General features: G+C 46.0%; 1 protein-coding gene across 2 annotated transcripts in view; it reads right to left on the reverse strand.

Annotated features, from left to right (window-relative positions):
* The window catches only part of Asap (ArfGAP domain of ASAP), a 167,486-nt gene that overhangs the window by 58,599 nt on the left and 89,879 nt on the right, over window positions 1-19,008 (reverse strand). For both annotated transcript variants that reach the window (XM_037426312.2, XM_075894746.1), the window contains 3 exons: window positions 7,316-7,499; window positions 5,245-5,361; window positions 3,303-3,432 (listed from right to left, as the gene is read on the reverse strand). In XM_037426312.2, the coding sequence (XP_037282209.1) occupies window positions 3,303-3,432; window positions 5,245-5,361; window positions 7,316-7,499 (431 nt within the window). The remainder of the gene's footprint in view (window positions 1-3,302; window positions 3,433-5,244; window positions 5,362-7,315; window positions 7,500-19,008) is intronic.

Consider the following 19,008-nt stretch of genomic DNA (forward strand, 5'->3'; position numbering starts at 1 on the left):
TGCCTCCTACAAAAAGATTAGACTTTTCAAAAACGAAGAAAGAATGCTAGACGAAGTCTTCTCTGATCAGACAGCATTGGACATTCTCGTCATCTGTGCAGTACCCAACATGTCAATTTTTGGAGATGCACGTACGGGAACCAGATGTGCAAAGTGCTCTTACATAGGGGTCATTCCATGCCAAATGAACCAGCGTTTTTCTGACCATCACGAACATGGCTGAAAGAAATACAACATGCTTCTCGAAGTTTGAAACTCATCCTGCTCGTTTATTTCCGTAGCCAAAACTTTTCCTGCCTATTTATGAGTGACTGTAATTTTGCCCCAACTAAGCTCGACGACCCATCAAATAATTTTTTTTAAAAGATGTTTTTGGAATGCACTCGATAAAATGGTGTTTGCAGCAAAGTTATGACCTGATGTTAATGTAAATATAATGACTTACTTATGTATATCGACTCTTCTAGGACTTTTTAAAAAGCAAGAGGGAAATCGAATAAACATTCCAAATGTGTGACTTTTTTTTCCGGGAACATGGCAAGCTCAGAGGGCACATATAAAATATGTGCTGGTGGCCTGTTTGACAAGCTACAAATTAAACATAATTTACGCACAGAAGGTATAGCAGATAGCCTGAAAAAAAATTGCTAAATTCAATTTTTTTTTGCGGTATTCAGCGGCATAAAACTCGCAACTCGCTTTGGAGTAAAAATAAGCAAGATGTCCCATTTGAAAGATCCATGTATTACCTAAAGATACGGGCAGATATAGAAAATCATTTTTTAAAGTTCAGAAATTTTTTTTTTTTAATTATGTATCTTCACCATGTTTTTGAACATGTAACTCGAACGGCATGACGCACTCGCAACGGCAATCTTCAGCAGAAGCCCACTGACCTGGAATACAGGTGGCAAACATAGACAGAGCAATCAAAATGGGAATGGGGTGATCATACATGTTCCATTGCCATCAGAAGTGCCCTACAAGGAATCGGTCAGTGTAGTTACTTCCACATGAGTCACGCAGCTTTAGAGGTTTACAGTCACATATTATACTTTTCAGGGGAGTTCTGCAAATGCAGGTGTGTTTTGTAAACTGAACAAAAATATTTATTCATTTTCAGTTAATACCATGCTAGTAGCACTGACGTAGTACACTAATAAGACACTATTTTGCCGGCTTTTAGGAGAGCATCCTACTCCCAGAGACTCAAGGCCTGTCATATGACTATACAAGTGAAAAACAACCTTATATTAGAAACCGGCAGTCGAGTCGACAGTCTCATTTATGTGGCGGGTAAGGTATTGTTATTGAATACTACTATATATTTTTTTAGAGGCTTGACGGAAGGGAGGGGGAGAAAAAAAACATGAGGGTGATGATAAATTAAGCTTCAAGTAGCATCTCTCTCTCAAGGTTTTTCAGCAACTCTATGGCTTGCCATCAAGCTTTAACCCACTTCTGGCTGTTCTGGTTTGGGAAGTGCACATGCTTTGCATCCTTTTTTCCGCATAAAGAGGGTTAGGACACTCCACTCAGTCAAGTATGTCACAAGTGAGCAGCAGCTAAAAATTGTAATTTAAAGGTGATCATAACAGTTGGAAATTCTCAGATAAAAGGCTCAAGTCTTGCTGCTCGTCCTTTTCCACTTGTGCGGTGTTGGAGATGAGTGTACGAAGCCCGCACAAAGATGCGCTACTACAGTAAAAATGGCCATTAGTCGAAACATTGGCTTAGCAACAATCCCATTCTTCAAAAATCTCTTATGTGTCGATAAGGTCATTTAAAGAGAACACATACAGGAACGTTTCTGCTTTTGTTTCAAGACAACTCAATGCATACTTTTAGGCTATGTGACAAAAAGAAGAGAAAAAAGAACCTTTAATATGGCGGATGGCGCCGACATACAAGGGATGCTTGGAGGCAGCTTTTGAAAGCTCGAAGCTAAACGACAAGCTCTGGGCTATCCAGCAAGCCGAGGGTGCCAGCCGAGTCCAGGGACTCCAAGCCGCCACCTGAGACCACCAAAACAAAACTGCTGGCCAACTCAATAAAGTCTATTTCTTCTTAAAATGGGAGGAGGATGTCATGAGTAAAGGAGAGGCATAAGGCACATGCCGAACGTGGAAGTGTGGTGACGGTGCACGGAGAGAAAAGAGTCACTCAAGAGCTAGCGCAGCAGCCACATAGACGCAAGAGATTGGTCTGACAAAAAGGCTCGTGGCACGCGACCTGAGCCGGGAGGAAAAATCCCAGAGGATGAGCTGGCACTGTGCATTGGAATGCCAAGCTGCGATGACGTTGGAAATGAGTGTCGCTACTGCAACGGAAGCAGTATAGCCACCAAGTTCTGAAGGGTGTCAGCGTGAGAGGCCCGGGAAGTGGCCGTCGACATCGAGTGAGGCAGCCCGGACTTGCCGCACCCTTGCGCAGCAGTTCCTGGTCGACTTGCAGCTCTCCCACTTCGTGGCAGGACGGCAACAGCCCACACCAGTCAGCAGAGTAGACTTGCCATCAAGGGAGTCTATGACAAGCCTAAGCTTAGCCTAGCGAGGCCGAAGAAAACAAGTCCGGGACACCGACGACAACGACGAGTGACTCGTTTGGCAGTACCAACTGACGGCGACAGTAAGGCGTTGAGAAGAAAGTCAATGACGTACTAGACAAGCCTCGACACAGCAACGGAGAGAAGCCGACGTGAACTGTAAGATCGTTTCATTGTTGAGACGCCACATTGGATTAGGAGCAGTGGCTAGGGCTAAGAATAGATTTAGACTGGGTTTTGCATTGGTTTGCAGACTGTTTTGCTTGTGCTTTTGTTGGGGTAATTTTGTGTCCACGAGTGTTGGTTTCATTTTCACTTTAGATTTTTTGCCTTCTATCTTTTGGGTTATAAAGTGTGTTTGGTTTTGCCACGCTTGCCTCTTGACTCCCTCAATTCCACTTGATGCAAGCACTCCCGAGATAAATCCTTGACAGAGAAATATAGGAGTATTTCTTTAAATGAAATTCGTATGCTTTGGTTTTCACAACTATATTAGGAGAGCTCTGATAATCAAATATTTGACTTGAATTTAATGCACAAATATCTTGCCCAAGACACCCTGTACTTCCCCTGCAAGAACACTTTTAAGCAAGCAGCTGAAGCGACGCTAATAGTTCCATGACAGTAAGGTTTGCTAGCAGACTGGCCAAGAACCTTCCGTTCCAAAATTAATCTTGATAAACTTATTAAACTGCCTTCCCAGAAGAGTCCCCAGGAAAATTTTATGCAAGCTTGCATACAATCTGACACAACTCACTGACTGGCTTGCGACTCTGAGGTGGAGGCGGCGGTGGCTTAGGGCAAGGCTGGGGACTGGCAGATTCCGGGCGTGTCGACTCGTTGCTGATGACGCTCGAAGGCCGGGACCTCTTCCAGTCGGATGTTAGCTGAAACACAACGCACTTTCTTGTCCAGCCCAGCACGGAGTGACAGAAAAATATTTGGCCCTGTAGTATCACAATGCACTACACACCCTACCTGTTCGTTCGCTTTTCCCCAAATTTGAAAACGTGGCACATGATGGGTGGTCTCTGTGTGTGAGTGAGTGAGTGTGTGTGTGAGTGTGTGTGTGTGGGTGTGTATATATATATATATATATATATATATAAGGAAAGAAGTGTATACCTAAGGGCTCGTTTTTCCGTGTTTTTACACAATATTAATGAGATCTAACAGACAATACTGCCAATGAAAGTATAGGGGAAGATATTAGACCAAATTGTAATGTAAATATGAAGAAAAGTGGGTGAAAAGATAACTTGCCATGGGCAGGATCTGATCAGGGATCCTGCCCGACAACCCCCCCCTCAAGGCGCAGAGCCATGCTCCCCCAAGGGGCAAGGGCTGCAGAAGATAGTGCCTTTTTCCTTCCCTTCAACCACACATTCATTCGACCCAGCAACGGCCTTTTTTTTTTTTTTTCTCTCTGCTCGCAGGCGGCATAGGAAGGAGAAGTGTCTTTAGGTGGCAGGTACGGAAAAGGGAGAAGCGTGACATGAGTGCGTCGCAGATCGGCATTTGAGAGAGAGCAAACATTCCACCGCAGCCTTTTCTTTCCTTGTAATTTCCTTCGCGGGCAGCGTTGAGGTGTCGCAGATGCCGCCGCGGGATTTGGCGGGGTGCTGAGATGATTTTCATAGCGTGGTATGTTCGAATTAACCGTCGGAAGTGCTTAGGCGTCCGAATTACTGGGCGCTTCCGCCCATTGGAATACACATAGCTTTGACGGGACCTCATCGCGAGTTGGAATTAAGCGTGTTTGAATAAATGAGATTTGACTGCATGTATGTATGTATGTATGTATGTATGTATGTATGTATGTATGTATGTATGCTTGTATGCATGTATATATATATATGTATATATATATATATATATTATGTGTAACCTGCCTGGATGGCGGGCAGGCCTGCTTAGTGCACACTGAAAAAACAATATAGAAGGTGCTGATACGTGCCATAATCAAAAAGATGAAGTGCCTGCATCATTGTATTCAAACAGACTAGGCAGCAACTCATGTGTTCTTTATTTTACGTTGTTGCAGGGTGTCGGGCCCTATGAGACACAAGGCACTGGACCAGTGGCTGCATGGTGCTGATTTAATAAGCTATTTCATGAGAACTTCGCGATGTGGTCTGCGCTGGAAATTGTTTCCTTCTCGTGTCGTCTAGTTGTATGCACAACGATTCTCACCACAGCTATTTCATGCACCCAGTAAGAAAATGGAAGAAGGGGGATTTCAACACGTGTGTGTGGTCTGTGATGTTCACTAAGAACATTCCTGGCTGTAAATAAATTGCATTGTTGCAGAGATGCTGATGACAAAGTGACAAGAATTGTTTCTGAAAATATTGTCGGTAGGTGAGAAAAGTGGTTCAAAATAACTGCTGGGCTGTTAAACAAGTTCAAATTCATGGAAGTTCTTCAATATTCATCCCCACAGAACTACACTATAACTAGATACACAGCCTGAATTATTCATTTATTTAATTTAACAGAGATTTCGAATTATGTTCTATTGTACTAGTTTGCACAGTATTACGGCATGCATGAAAAGCAAGAAGAGGTAATGCTGCTCTAGCAGTATAATGCCTTATGGGTTGTTTTTGCATGTGCACTTTGTGTGTGAAAAAAAGCATGCCGTATTCTTGCACAACTTATTTCAGCTACTGACTTCCTCTTTTTGGCGAAACACTTACGCGATCTTCTGGATAGTCATCATCGCTGAAGTCTGTTGACCCATCATCTTGCGTCAGACCCCAGTCAATGTTGACATTCTCGAAAAGCGTTTTCTTATTCTGTAGTGCATGCTCAATCTGCATAACAAAATGTGACAAATAGCATAATGTTATCATTAAAAATATTTTAGGATTCATAAAATTATATATTAATATGCAGCTTTCAATTATTTACCCCTAACTTCCTCTGGAAAGGCAAGATAACAGTCAGCAATGCCTGATAACCAATTGTAATGGCCCAGTGACTACACTGAGGTCCCTATTCAAGAGCTCCAGTGCTTCATCTACACTGAGGGAGTCATCAGTAGCAAGGACTTTCAGAAAACAGTTGAGGAATGAATGATGCCTTGTCTCTGGGTGGGCGCCTTCTTCGAGTGCCTGTGCATGGAAAGACAGGGATGCAAAGACAAACTCTTCTTTCTCCTTGTATCGCCAAGCACTAAGCTAGCAGAATCTCGATGATTCAAAATCAAAGAGAACACGCAAAATATTTGTATTATCCTGAATTCATACGAAACAAACACAAGTTAAAACTGATAATGAAGATTAACAAGAACTTTATTAAAACTGATAGTGAAGATTAACAAGAACTTTATTGGCAACTACTTCTTGCTGAAGAAGTCGATCATTTCCTTCAGACTTTCCTGCCTTCACCATCTTCTCTATGAAGTGCCGCGGTTTCTTCACTTATGCTGCTGGCACAGTGCATTCACACTTGACATCGAAGGGGGTGAATGAAAGCGGCCAAACTTTTTGGAAATTCACTCACTTCGCCACGCTTAAGCGGCCGGAGAACCGTGCCGACAAAAAAAAAAAAAAAAAATCAGTCCTGAAGAATTCACACTTGGAAACTCAAAAGAAAACACCAAAGCGGCCGGAAAACCACGTCCACGACCGTCAAAAACGGTCACATTCGTTCTGCCTCTCGTTTCTGCCACCGCCACTTAAAAATTCATTCCATCTTGTCCATTTTCCTGGGCATTAAAGTTCGTTCTAGTTATGCATGCAAAGCACTGAAAGGAAACAGTTTTTGCCTTTATAAACGTTGTTTCGGAAGATACGCCAGCAGAAACAACACCAACAGACGCAGCGGTGGCGACGAGTGCAAAAGCGAGACATGTTAACACATGCCAATTCACTGCTGCTGCACCTTCTTCTACTTCCCGTGTTCTTAACGATCGTAATCCAAAGCAGGCTCTCTATTGACACGTCCTCGCCAAGGCTGTGATCTATGACATGCGGAAAGGGTAGTTCACGATAGCGCCTATGCAATCTGCCGCCAACGCCTTTCCCACCGTGTTGAATTTGCGGCTGGTTGTTTACATCCCATGGTTTGAGAGCTAGAACAGCTGGTGTAGCCAAAGTGGAAAGTGATCTGTTATTGCGGGAAAATTGGTCTCGCACCAATCTTTAGGCGTCGGCCTCGCGGCACGCTTTTCCGGCCACTAAAGCAAGGGAAATTCTGCAATGTTCTGCCGAATTCACTCTCTTCAAGGCCGGGCCTTCTTCCCACAAACAAGCTGCGTTACACCGCTTGCACACAGCAGTCAATCGCAAAGTCGTATTATCTGCAATGACTGGGGAAACCATTCATATAGGACCGAATCGCAGTGCATTTTCTAAAATGTAGTCTATCCAAAACAACCTTAAAAGTTGTATCATTCCGAAATTCGCATAAACAGTAATCGTCTCACTGAGATTATACTGTAGTATTGTTACGCGGTTAGCTCTGCCGCCATACCACTCGACCCTGGAGAAAAGTGTGAAAAAATTAATGCTCACAAAAACTCCATCTATCACCCGGCGCAGTGAACCTTCTAGCATAGTTAGTATTTATTTACACCTAATTGTGAACTTTGACGATGGACCGAATTCAAGCTTACATAAGTGCCAAGGCACTGAGCTCACTTTCTAAAAACAAAAGCTTCTGAATAAAATCACGGAATGCATAGGACACAGTAAAGGAGCCAGGCTAGCTTATTCCCACCACTCTCGTATATATATCAGAGCAATGAAAAACATTTAGGCTTACCAGCTCGAGGCACATGTGGTAACCTCGCTCTTTGGCCAGGTCCAGTGGGCTCTTGCCATCTGCGTTCTTGATATCAACGGCAGCACCACTGCGAAGCAGCAGCTTCATGCATTCTGTCTGGTTGTGCAGCACCGCAGTGTGCATGGGAGTGTTTCCCGCCTTGTTCTGAACATCCACGCAGGGGCTGAGCGGGTGACAAGCAAATGGCACTTTCACAACCAACAGGCTCACAAATGCACTGTCACAAGAACAAAACATTTTTATCACAAGTGTTTTGGAATGTTATACGAACGGTGTCAGACTTTTGATTGCGATCCGGCCCCTAGATCGCGATAACAAGTTTGTCATTGCTACACGTGGGGTCTAATCAAGATTGAGCTTGTTGCAGATGTCAGGTAAATTGCAATTACGAAGACAGATCATCTAGATCCCGATTGGACCTGGTGGCGATTGAAAGTGGCCACGATGCAACAACTTATGCGGATCATGTCTAATCCGGGTCTGTCTTGACTGCGATCAAAATTGCCCTCGTGATAATAGTATAAGGCCAGCTGATAACTCCTCTGGACTCCAACTCGATGCAACTGAGCAAAATTATGGCCTGAAAAACCCGGCTGTTGTGAACACTGTGCTGTCCATCACTCCAATGCATGTTTTCGAATTCTTTATTTCTGCCTTGTAGACAGTAGAGGCACAGAAAAAGCTGTCAGAGACAGCTTGACAAAGCTGTGACATCCTTTTGCTTAGTAGCAGCTTCACAGCAAAGTTCGTTAAACAACAGTAAACATTAGTAACGGCAAATACACAAAAATCGACAAATACAATAGAGAAAACTGGCAGAAATTGTAAAATATAGTGTAAATAATATTTGCGTTAGACACACACAGAGATATGTCTAAAGAGGATAAAAAAAACAAAAGAACTAAAAAAACTAAATCTACATGTTAACATACATAGCACGCAAAACACTTTTTGACGAACTGAAGAGATGAAAACCACTATGTAGATATCTTGGCGGTACTTAGCTACGGAGCAGAGACCTAGAGACTTACAAAGAGGGTTTAGCTTAAACTGAGGACGACGCAGTGAGCAATGTAAAGGAAAATGGTAGGTGTAAGCTCAAGAGACGAGAAAAGAGCAGAGTAAATCAGGGCACAAAGCAGGGTTAAAAATATCATAGCTGAAATCAACAAGAGGATATGAACATGGGCTGCGCATGCAGCGCATAGACAGGATAACCGCTGGTCATTAAGGGTAACTAACTGGATTCCCAGAGAAGGCAAGCGGGTTAGGGGGAGACAGAAGGTTAGGTAGGCAGATGAGATTAAGAAGTCTGCAGGTATAAATTGGTAGCAGCAAGCACAGCACCGAGTTGACTGGCAGAACATGGGAGAGGCCTTTGTCCTGCAGTAGACGTAGACAGGCCGATGATGATGATGATGTAGATATGAATTTGGAAGAGAAGGAAGAGTAAATTGCAGGCGTTGTCGACCCGAGTTTATTCTGGGTGTTGGCACAGCCCAAGACTCTCCATGCCTTGTCATAAACACTATTTTTCGGGCATGTCAACAAGGTATCGTAAATGGTTTATATTTTTTCTAGTTTCGAGTTCAAACCTAACGCTCAAACAGAATTGGTATAAGGTCTGGATCTTTATCACTTTGCTTTGCAAAAAGAGATCCGCACTCGGCAAGTGCCAAGGTACATTATGTGGGGGTGCTGACAGTCCCTTCAAAGTTGTTTGCGCCGTGTGGCGCACGTGTCTCGCCCCAAGGCCGCATTCCTGGTGACGACCGAAATGCGGCCTTGGGGCGAGTTCACGTTGAGTACCACTGTTGGTAGAGTAGTAGCACCGGCGGTGACCCCTGGCGGAAGGCAGGCCTTGGTGGCAGGCGAGAGTTGAGCAAGCCTCTTCTGCGCGTGGCGGCTGCCGCGAACGGTTGTCTGTAGCGTGGGTCCCCGGTGCTCAGCACCGAGGGTTTCGCGCCGGGGTCGCACGTGGTAAGCGTTGGCGACGTCGCCTTGGGTATGTTATTGTGCGTTTAGTGTGTTACTATGTTATGTTGTTTGTTTGTCAGCGTGTTAAATACAATTGATGTATCAATTCGACGGACGATATCGTCATCTAAATTAGCTAAATAAATGTATGTATGTTGTTTGGTTTGTACCAACCGCGCCTGCTGTGTCCGTTCACTCCAAGAGCCCGGCGCTCCCCAATTCGAGACCTCACACTGGCTGCCCAACGTGGAGCCCTTGGAGTATCGGACGACAGTTTTTGCGGTTCGGTACAATCTTTTGTTACAATCTTTTGTTTGAGCCGGGGAAGAGTAGGCCTAGGGGGACTTCTTTGCTAGCGTCGGTGGTGTGCTTTGTTGAGAGCGAGGAGATTGATTTTGTGACGTGTTTGAATTTATCGGCAGGTTGAGCTTCTATGTTTTTTGCTCGCAAGTGGTTGTTTTGTTTGATTGGCTTTTTTTTTTTAGGAATGTTGTTGAATTAGGACGAGAGCCATGCGGTCTGCATCCTGGGGTGAGCAATGCCTAGAGCACGTGGTTTGTAGGCCAGGCCCGAAGCGAGTGAGTACGGAAGCTTCGTGGGTGGTCCAATTTTCTGTAAATAGCTTCTTCTATCTCTTTGGGTTCAGGGAGCCGGGCATCGTTGCTGACTTGTATTGCGGCTCGACGCCCGGGCGTCGTGACACCGCCCGGGGCGGTGGACGCCGATCGCTCGGTAAACTGCTGTGTACGGCGAGCGATAGGGCCACCTCACAGAGTGGACATCTCCTCACGGCTGCCTTTTCTGCGCCTAGGCTGGGTGGATGCCGGTTGTTTCCGAGCGACTCATTAGGCCTAAGGCTCTGCGCAGCCGCCTGTCGCACGTGGCAAAACTAGGTGGATCGTGGCGTTGATGTGTCATGCTCTGCTTCCCTCACATTTTTTTTATCTTGCGATGCACTAGTTAGAAAAAGTGATTTATGTTTTATTTTGAAGGGCGGCTCGGCCTCCGCCGATGTATTACCTAGCAGTACTGACCATCGTACCACGTGGCCGAAAAGCCTCAAGCTCCCTTCCCTAGGACCTGCTCGATTGTTTTCCTTCGAGGTTTTTTTTTTTTTTTGGTGTTGATGTATTCAGCGGGAGGAACGTCATCCACGGCCAGCTGTCTTCTGCACATCGTCAGCGTCGCGGGCCAGGCATGCGGTCATGAGCAACGTTACTAGAATTAGGTCAGTTTCGGAGCTCCTCGTAGGCGCGCGCTCTCTGAAGTTGCCGTGGTGGCCGACGCGAAAACTAGTGGCGCTGCTGTGCCATTTTGCTTCAAGCCGCGCGCGTCGTCTGCTGCAGCGCGAGTGATTCGCGTTCTCGCCGCAGCTCTCGTCAGTCGTGATAACCGAGATTCACCATAGACACTTGAGCGGTAAACTCAACCACTTCGAAAACGAAAATTTGTAAAACATCTGTTTCATAATCACCACTAAATGCCAGGAGCCTTTCCAATCGGGAAACTAATTATTATTTATTTCTTTACTTATTTATTTACAAACAGTGCCCGGAACGCTGTTTTCGGGCGGAATCGGCTGTGCCCGAGAAGCTTGTGTTGGGCGCTAGTTCGCAATACATTATAAAAATAGAGTGCGCGAAACACAAGACGCCAGAATAGAAGTACACAGGACAAGTTGTTAATATGCGATCGTCCCTCTATATTGGTGGCTCATCTTAAGCGTAGTTTATTTTGTAATCAGCTGTGCATCTTTCACGCTCTTTCTAGTGTTCGTCGGCCTGCAAAATTTTCCAGCCAAATGTCGACTGCGCTATAATAAAAACACTTTTTAGAAATACAGTTAGCTCAAGGTGGCATTTTTTTATATATTGTATAGTTATCAGCCATCTTTCTCGCGAGAGAATTCTCTCATGTGGGTGTAAAAAAATTGTAGTTATCATGTTATCTCTCGCGCGAAAGATGGCTAAAGTATTAGCCATCTTTCTCGAATAATTTCGCAGGGTTATTGCCGAACACTCGTTACATTAGTGATGTTATAAATGAAAGCCTTAGCAAATGAGGAAGCTCAGCAAGGGTATTTTCGATTCTCTCATTCGAAACTGCGGAAAGCTTTTGCTCAAGAGCCGGGATCTCCTTACGTTTCTTCCTTTTTGAGGCAGCCGCACGGGCAAACCTCTTCGAGAGGTTGCGGACCTTTTGTTTTCTGGTTTTCACCACCTTTGCAGGCTTTCTGGCTAGCAGTGGCCTCCGTAGAACAGGCAGAGAAAGCTAGTAGGCCGCTTTGTAAACACTGTACAGCATTTACGATGAACAATAATGGTTGTGGGTACAATCTAGAGCTACCACCTCGTTCCACAATAACAGTTTTTTGTAGTAGCAGCTCTTGGTGCAAGATTTCTGCAGTAGAAAAACACCGCACGTCATCCCTGACACGGCATCATCGATTAATTTTTGGCTCCTGCACGCGGAAGGCAACGAGAAGTTCATCGCTTCATTGAGCGCGAACGGTGTAGCTGACGAGACGTCTGATCTGCCCGGAGATGCGTCGTCGCTAAAATCACTCGACCGACTCCATGACCATGACTTCCCCATTTCATTTTCTGGCATCAGCTCATCCCTAGCAAGTGTGTGTGTGTTTGTGTGTGTGTGTGTGCGTGCATGTGTGTGTGTGTGACCTCCTTGTTATTGTAGTCACATATGCCTTCGATATGCACTCTGGCAGACCGGCAAAAAAGCGAGGTAATGTCTTTGGCAATAGCGCCCATTTTCCTCGAGGTGGAAGTATTTCATTTCCCATTTATAATGTACTTATAATATTTGACATTATCGTCCGCCTCAAAATTTCACTCACATATAGCGGACTTGTGAGTCAGCTGCCCATCCTTGCGGCACAGCATCTGGGCCCATTTTTAACACGACAGCGTTAAAGAGTTCGTTTCGCAGAAATTCTCGTGTCGGCGTCGGTTTCGTTGATAGAGAGCGAAAAATAATCATCTTGGGCGCGACTAGAAAATTGAGATGCAAATATAAAAAATTCTGGGTCTGAGTGGGGGTCGAGCCCGGGCAGTTTGCGGGGAGAGCGGGAGTTCTACTACACAGGCACGGGTGTGCATTTTAGAACCTTTTTATTGAGAAATAAATAAATACATATTCATAAAAACCATATTGGTCTACTTGCACCACTTCGACGGTTTAAAAAAGATTCATTTTCACCAATTCATCAAACACCTGCATACGATTTTGAAGTTATATAAGCGTTCGATCTATCTGGTGCACATATTACGCATTCAATGAAGTTTCCCGTGCTGATTTTGCTTTAGAATCCATGTGGCTCACGGCCATGCGTTTTATCGAGAGACTGTAAAGGCCCAGTAATCCCGTCATATTATATAGAACACCAACCTCATTCTGTATTGAAATATAACGTATGCCATGAGGTGTTATCGGCAGATATTTCTTCAGGGTCTTTTGTACCACATCCCAAAAGAATATCAAATCCCAGCACTCACTCACAGCATGTCCTACCGTTTCCGGCTTGTTACACAGAGTGCAGTTTGTGTCCATGCCAGACATAGCCAGGAGGTAGCACACCGAGCTCATGCCCCCCCCCCCGGAATTTTTTTTCGCGATAGCATAGAGAATAACAAATGACCATTTCAAGGGGGTGCCTTGCCCGAAATAAAGCAAGTGCCCCCCGCCCAATTCCCCCCTTGAAAAAAATTTCTGGCTACGCTTTGCTTGACTCGAGTAGATGCGCTGGAAGCAACTGTACCTTCAACCAGTAGTGGGGCACAACCCAACATCAGCCTCCCAACATCAGCCTCCCAACACTCGTTGAAGGACGCGCTTCTTCATCATTCCGTAAATAAGATGAAATAACAATACCCAATTACGCAACATACATGCGATACCCCCCCTCCTCACTCTGCGACGCATTTACTCGACTTCTTTCCGCGGGAACATGCAGGCGGCTTTTTTTAAACTCATCGCGATCCCAGGGTGGCTCAAGTAAATGATGATCAATGTCATTTCCGTAGCCGCTTTTGCGGCCCGGGGCACAACAATAAGGCATTGTTTATTGGCGCTCTTTTCACATGTTAGAACTCTTTCGTAAGAGACGACAGTTCACTAAATAATGGCGCGAAGAAGCAACCGAGCGCCGAAAACGTGCTGTCGTGTTTAAGCGGTAACACGCGTGTCGCGACGCGCGGCGTGGTATGTGAAGCAAGACGAAACAGCAGCGCCATTAGTTCACGCGTCAGCCGCTCGTGCCGGCGCGTGCGCGGAGCTGCGAAACTGACCTGGTTCAAGTAACGTTGATCATGAGGTCGGGCGATGAAGATGCCTGGGACCTGTGCAACTGCCTGCAGTCCGGCGGCCTCGTGAGTGCTGGTCGCAACTGGAAGACGTGTCGGCGCTAGCGATGGTTCGTCGCACCGACGGCAACGTTGCTATTGCGGGGCTGGTACTGAGGTGAAGTCGAGCCAGACGGTGCAGCAGTGTCTACAGGCAGCGGTGTCGTGGTGCAAGAACATTATGGACATGTGATGTCATTTTTTTTTGTTAAAGCTTGTGTAGCTGATCCTTATTTTCGGTATATGGTTGGATTTAAGGTTGGGGGAATGTGGGTGTGCTGACAACTCTTGTAAAGTTGTTTGCGCCGTGTGGCGCACGTGTGCCGCCTCAAGGGTGCATTTCGGGTTTGATTGATTGATATGTGGGGTTTAACGTCCCAAAACCACCATATGATTATGAGAGACGCCGTAGTGGAGGGCTCCGGAAATTTCGACCACCTGGGGTTCTTTAACGTGCACCCAAATCTGAGCACACGGGCCTACAACACTTCCGCCTCCATCGGAAATGCAGCCGCCGCAGCCGGGATTTGATCCCGCGACCTGCGGGTCAGCAGCCGAGTACCTTAGCCACTAGACCACTGCGGCGGGGCAACGCATTTCGGGTGACGACCGAAACGCGGCCTTGGGGCAAGTTCGCGTTCAGTACCACTGTTGGTAGAGTAGCAGCGCCAGCGATGACGCCTGGCAGAAGGCAGGCCTTGGGGGCAGGCGAGAGTTGAGCGAGCCTCTTCTGCGCGTGGCAACTGCCGCGAACGGTTGTCTGTAGCGTGGGTCCCCGATGCTCGGCACCGCGGGCTTCGCGCCGGGGTCCCACGTGGTAAGTCAAGCGTTGGCGACGCCGCCTTGTCTATGTTATTGTGTGTTTAGTGTGTTACTGCGTTATGTTGTTTGTACGGTAGCGTGTTAATTACTATTGATGTATCAATTCAGCAGACGATATCGTCATCTAAATTAGTTAAATAAATGTATGTATGTTGTTTAGTTTGTACCAACCGCGCCTGCTGTGTCCGTTCACTCCAAGAGCCCGGCGCTCGCCAATTCGAGACCCCACAATTATGAACATGCCGAAAGAATCTTTTTTACACATTGTAGATATGCTTTAGACAGCCAAAAGTAGTCGTGCCCCGGACTAAGTGGCAATAGTTCCAATAGAAGTAAAAAAGGGAGTTTTACGGTAGTAGTTTTATTGCTTTGGAAACGTGTATTTCAGCCTGCTTACGATCCCAGTTATTTGAGCCAGTTTCGTTGAAATGTGGTCTACAGGCTGTTCCCAAGAGGAAGAGAAAACTACTCTGAGGCACTTAAATTGTTCGACCACATCTATACATCGTGAGTACAATAGCTTATGTTTTTTTCTCATTGATAGACAAGGGTTTGGACTTAGTAGCAAAAGAACAATAGTATGCAAAACAGAAGGAGCCAATTGCCAATGCTTTTCAGATAGCGAGCACGCAACTGCACCTAGAAACCACAATACCCCCTTAAAAAGAATAGTAGATGTTCTAAACCTAGCATGTGGAACATTTTCAGTCACAATTGTGAAACATATAACTTTTCTTCAAACAAGTTTAGAACGTTTTGATCGAGAGTTGCTCCTTTATTTTGTAAATCTCTCAGTCAGGGCTCACTCACTTACAAAAAAAAAAAAGTACATACAGGACAAAAACAAAAAACAATACCATATTTGAAAACGGCATACAAACATATAAAAACCCAGCCACTTAATCAAAATCTAAGGAGTGCGGAGAGAGCTATACTTGTTTATTGTACATGCTTAGAAAACAACACCACAGAAACACAGGGCCCACAGGAAGAGAATGCACACAGCACTGGCACTCAACAATGTTTTATTGTGAAAACAATGCACGGTCTATAAATATTGTTACGTACAATCCAAATGGTGTATGAATAACTGTTTATTGGGGCTAACTTGTGCCCGAAAAGTAAAGAAAAATGTAGCGGCTTTTCTAACAGGCGATCAGCAAAAGGGGATCAATCTCCGAGAAACCCTCGAGCGGTGCACCACTTCTTTTTCATCAAAATCCCGTGCTGAGGAGGCGCGCGCCGTCACGGCCTTTTCTTGTTTCATCATCAAGCCGCTGGTTTCTTGGGGGCGCACGAACTAGCGTGCGTAGTTTGAATACTGCGTTTGCCTTGCGTCATTATCCCTCCTCCAAAAACGCATCGTCCCGATGCGTAAAAGCAGTGTTGCTGACATGGTCTGAATGCGTGGTTTCCATTGGAGAAATAGGTATTCCTCATGATTGGGTGTGTATAGTTCGATGTTCATTGCCTGTCATAGTATGGCTTCATTCTGACTACATACACGATTTCTGTGCTCCTTCGGCATCTTGATGAGCTCACTTGTCCTTCCGGTGACACCTCGTAGTTCAAGGAGCTGACGCAACGAAGGACTCGGCAAGGGCCGAAATAGCAGCGCATGAGCTTTTCGGAAAGGTGAGGCGTCCGCACGGGAGTCCAAATCTAAACTCGGTCACCTGGTGCGTAGTCGACTTCTCGCCGACGAAGGTTGTAACGGTTTGCATCCACGCGTTGTTGTTGTTTTATGTGATGTCGCGCCAACTGCCGTGCTTCTTCGGCTCGCTGAAAGAATTCGCTGGCTTGTGGTCTGTATTGTCGCCTACAGGCAGCTGCATCTAATGGTGTGGTAACTATACGACCATAGACTAGCTGGAATGGCGTCACTTTAGTAGTCTCCTGCAGAGCAGTATTGTAAGCTAAAGTGGCGTACGGCAGTATCTTGTCCCACGTACGGTGCTCCAAATCAACGTAAATGGACAACATATCGGTTAGTGTTCTGTTGAGTCGCTCGGTTAGTCCATTCGTTTGGGGGTGGTAAGCCGTTGTTTTCCTATGACATGTGTGCAAAAGTTTCATAATGGACTGCGTCAGATTGGCTGTGAATGCAGTTCCTCGATCCGTGATAACCACCATTGGGGCACCATGCCGTAGTACAATGTTAGTGATGAAAAATTCAGCGACTTCTATAGCCGTGCCTATAGCCTGGTGAGAGAGGCTGTCTCGGCATACCGGGTTAAGTAGTCTGTCACCACTACTATCCATCCGTTGCCCATTGATGACGTAGGAAATGGACCAAGTAGATCCATTCCTACTTGTTCAAACGGAGATTCAGGTGGTTCGATTAGTTGGAGAAATCCTGCAGGTTTCAATGGAGGCGTTTTGCGTCACTGGCAATCTCTACATGTCCTTACATAATGTTGTACAGCATCCAGAAACTTTGGCCAGTAGTACTTGGTGCGGATGCGAGCCAATGTTCTAATCACTCCGAGGTGTCCTGCTGCTGGGTCATCGTGGCAGGCTTCCAGGATTTCGGGTCGCAAGGCCGAAGGAACGACGAGTAGGAATTTCTCCCTGCTGTGCTCGAAGTTTCTCTTGTATAAAACATTGTTTCTCATCAGGTACGACGACAATCCCTGGACGAAAACTCGAGGAACACGCACGGGTTGCCCTTCCAGATGCTTGATCAGTTTAAGCAACTCCGCGTCAGATCGTTGATATTCAGTCATGTCTGCGTTGCTGACGGCCCCAAGAAACGGAAAGTCGTCTCCATCTTCCACAGGTGCAGATTCCATTGGTGCGCGTGACAGGCAATCAGCATCGCTGTGCTTGCAACCCGACTTGTAGACGACTGTTATGTCGTATTCTTGCAACCTGAGGCTCCATCCAGCAAGTCGCCCAGAAGGATCCTTTAGGCCTGCGAGCCAGCACAGCGAGTGATGGTCGCTCACTGCTCGAAATGGTCTACCATATAAGTACGGTCGGAATTTCTGTATGGCCCACATTACCGCCAGACATTCTTTTTCCGTCGCCGAATAATTTATTTCAGCTCTCGAAAGAGTGCGACTAGCATATGCGACCAGTCTTTCTTCTCCGTTTTGCAACTGCACAAGGACGGCGCCTAGTCCCAAATTGCTTGCGTCCGTGTGAATCTCTGCTTCGGCTTCTTAGTGAAAATGTGCCAGGACGGGGTGGTTTAGGAGTCGCTGTCGTGGCTCATTGAACGCGTCTTCTTGCTCGCTTGTCCAGGTGAAAGGTGTGTCTTCTTTCGTCAGTCGGGTTAGTGGTTCCGCAATCTTCGAAAAATCTTTGATGAATCTTCTGTAATAGGCACAAAGTCCTAAGAATCGTCTCACAGTCCTTTTATGCGTCGGTCTAGGAAACTTTTCTAAAGCTGCTGTTTTTTCGGGATCAGTTCAAATGCCTTCAGAGCTAACTACATGACCGAGGAAAAGCAGTTCATGAAAACCAAAATGGCACTTTTGGGGTTTTATCGTCAGCCCTGCTGAACTAATCGCTTTGAGCACAGACCGTAGTCGTTCCACATGCTGATCGAAGGTGGCCGAAAAGATCACGACGTCATCGAGATAAACAAGGCAGGACTGCCATTTTAACCGGGACAGCACAGTATCCATCATCCGCTGAAATGTGGCAGGTGCGGAACACAGGCCAAATGGGAGTACCTTGAACTCGTATAACCCATCTCGGGTCACGAAAGCAGTTTTCTCGCGATCTCGTTCGTCCACCTCTATCTGCCAGTATCCGCTCTTGAGGTCTAGAGAGGAGAAGAATTTCGCGTCTCGTAGTCTGTCAAGGGTATCATCGATCCTTGGAAGGGGATAGACATACCGCTTTGTGACGACGTTCAATTTTCGGTAGTCAACGCAGAAGCGCAAGGTCTGGTCCTTTTTCTTTACCAGTACAACAGGTGAGGCTCATGGGCTGGCCGACGATTGAATTACGTCGTCCCTGAGCATTTCTTCAACTTGGCCTCTGATGACTTCTCTCTCTTTTGGTGACACTAGGTATGGGTGTTGGCAAATAGGTCTAACAGATTGATCGATTATGATGTGGTGTTTGGCGATAGATGTTCTTTGCACTTTCGATGACGTGGAAAAACATGAGGTGTACTCCCGTATAAGGCTCTCGATTTTTTGTTTCTGGTTCGGTGATAGCGCTGCTTCGATGTGGATAGATGCGAGTATGGAATCTATACCGTCAGGGTGTTGTGGTGCAGTATCGGAAGAATTCAAATCCGTAATTGGAACGTAACCGTGCAAGTGACCAACAACAGTTCCTTTCGCAAGATGCTGCACCTCATTTCGGTAATTTGTCAGGAAGACACTCATACACCCATCACGCAGTCGTACAATACCTCTTGCTGCACAGATCCCTTTCTCGAGCAATAGCCCAGTATTGCTTTCTGCCGTTCCTTCATAGTCGTTGTACACATTGCTTTTTACGGTGACAACGATGATGGATCTTGCAGGTACTGTTACATGATCACCTGCAATCTGG

Source organism: Rhipicephalus microplus, chromosome 5 (genome assembly GCF_043290135.1).
Source record: "Rhipicephalus microplus isolate Deutch F79 chromosome 5, USDA_Rmic, whole genome shotgun sequence".
Taxonomy (NCBI): Eukaryota; Metazoa; Arthropoda; class Arachnida; order Ixodida; family Ixodidae; genus Rhipicephalus; species Rhipicephalus microplus.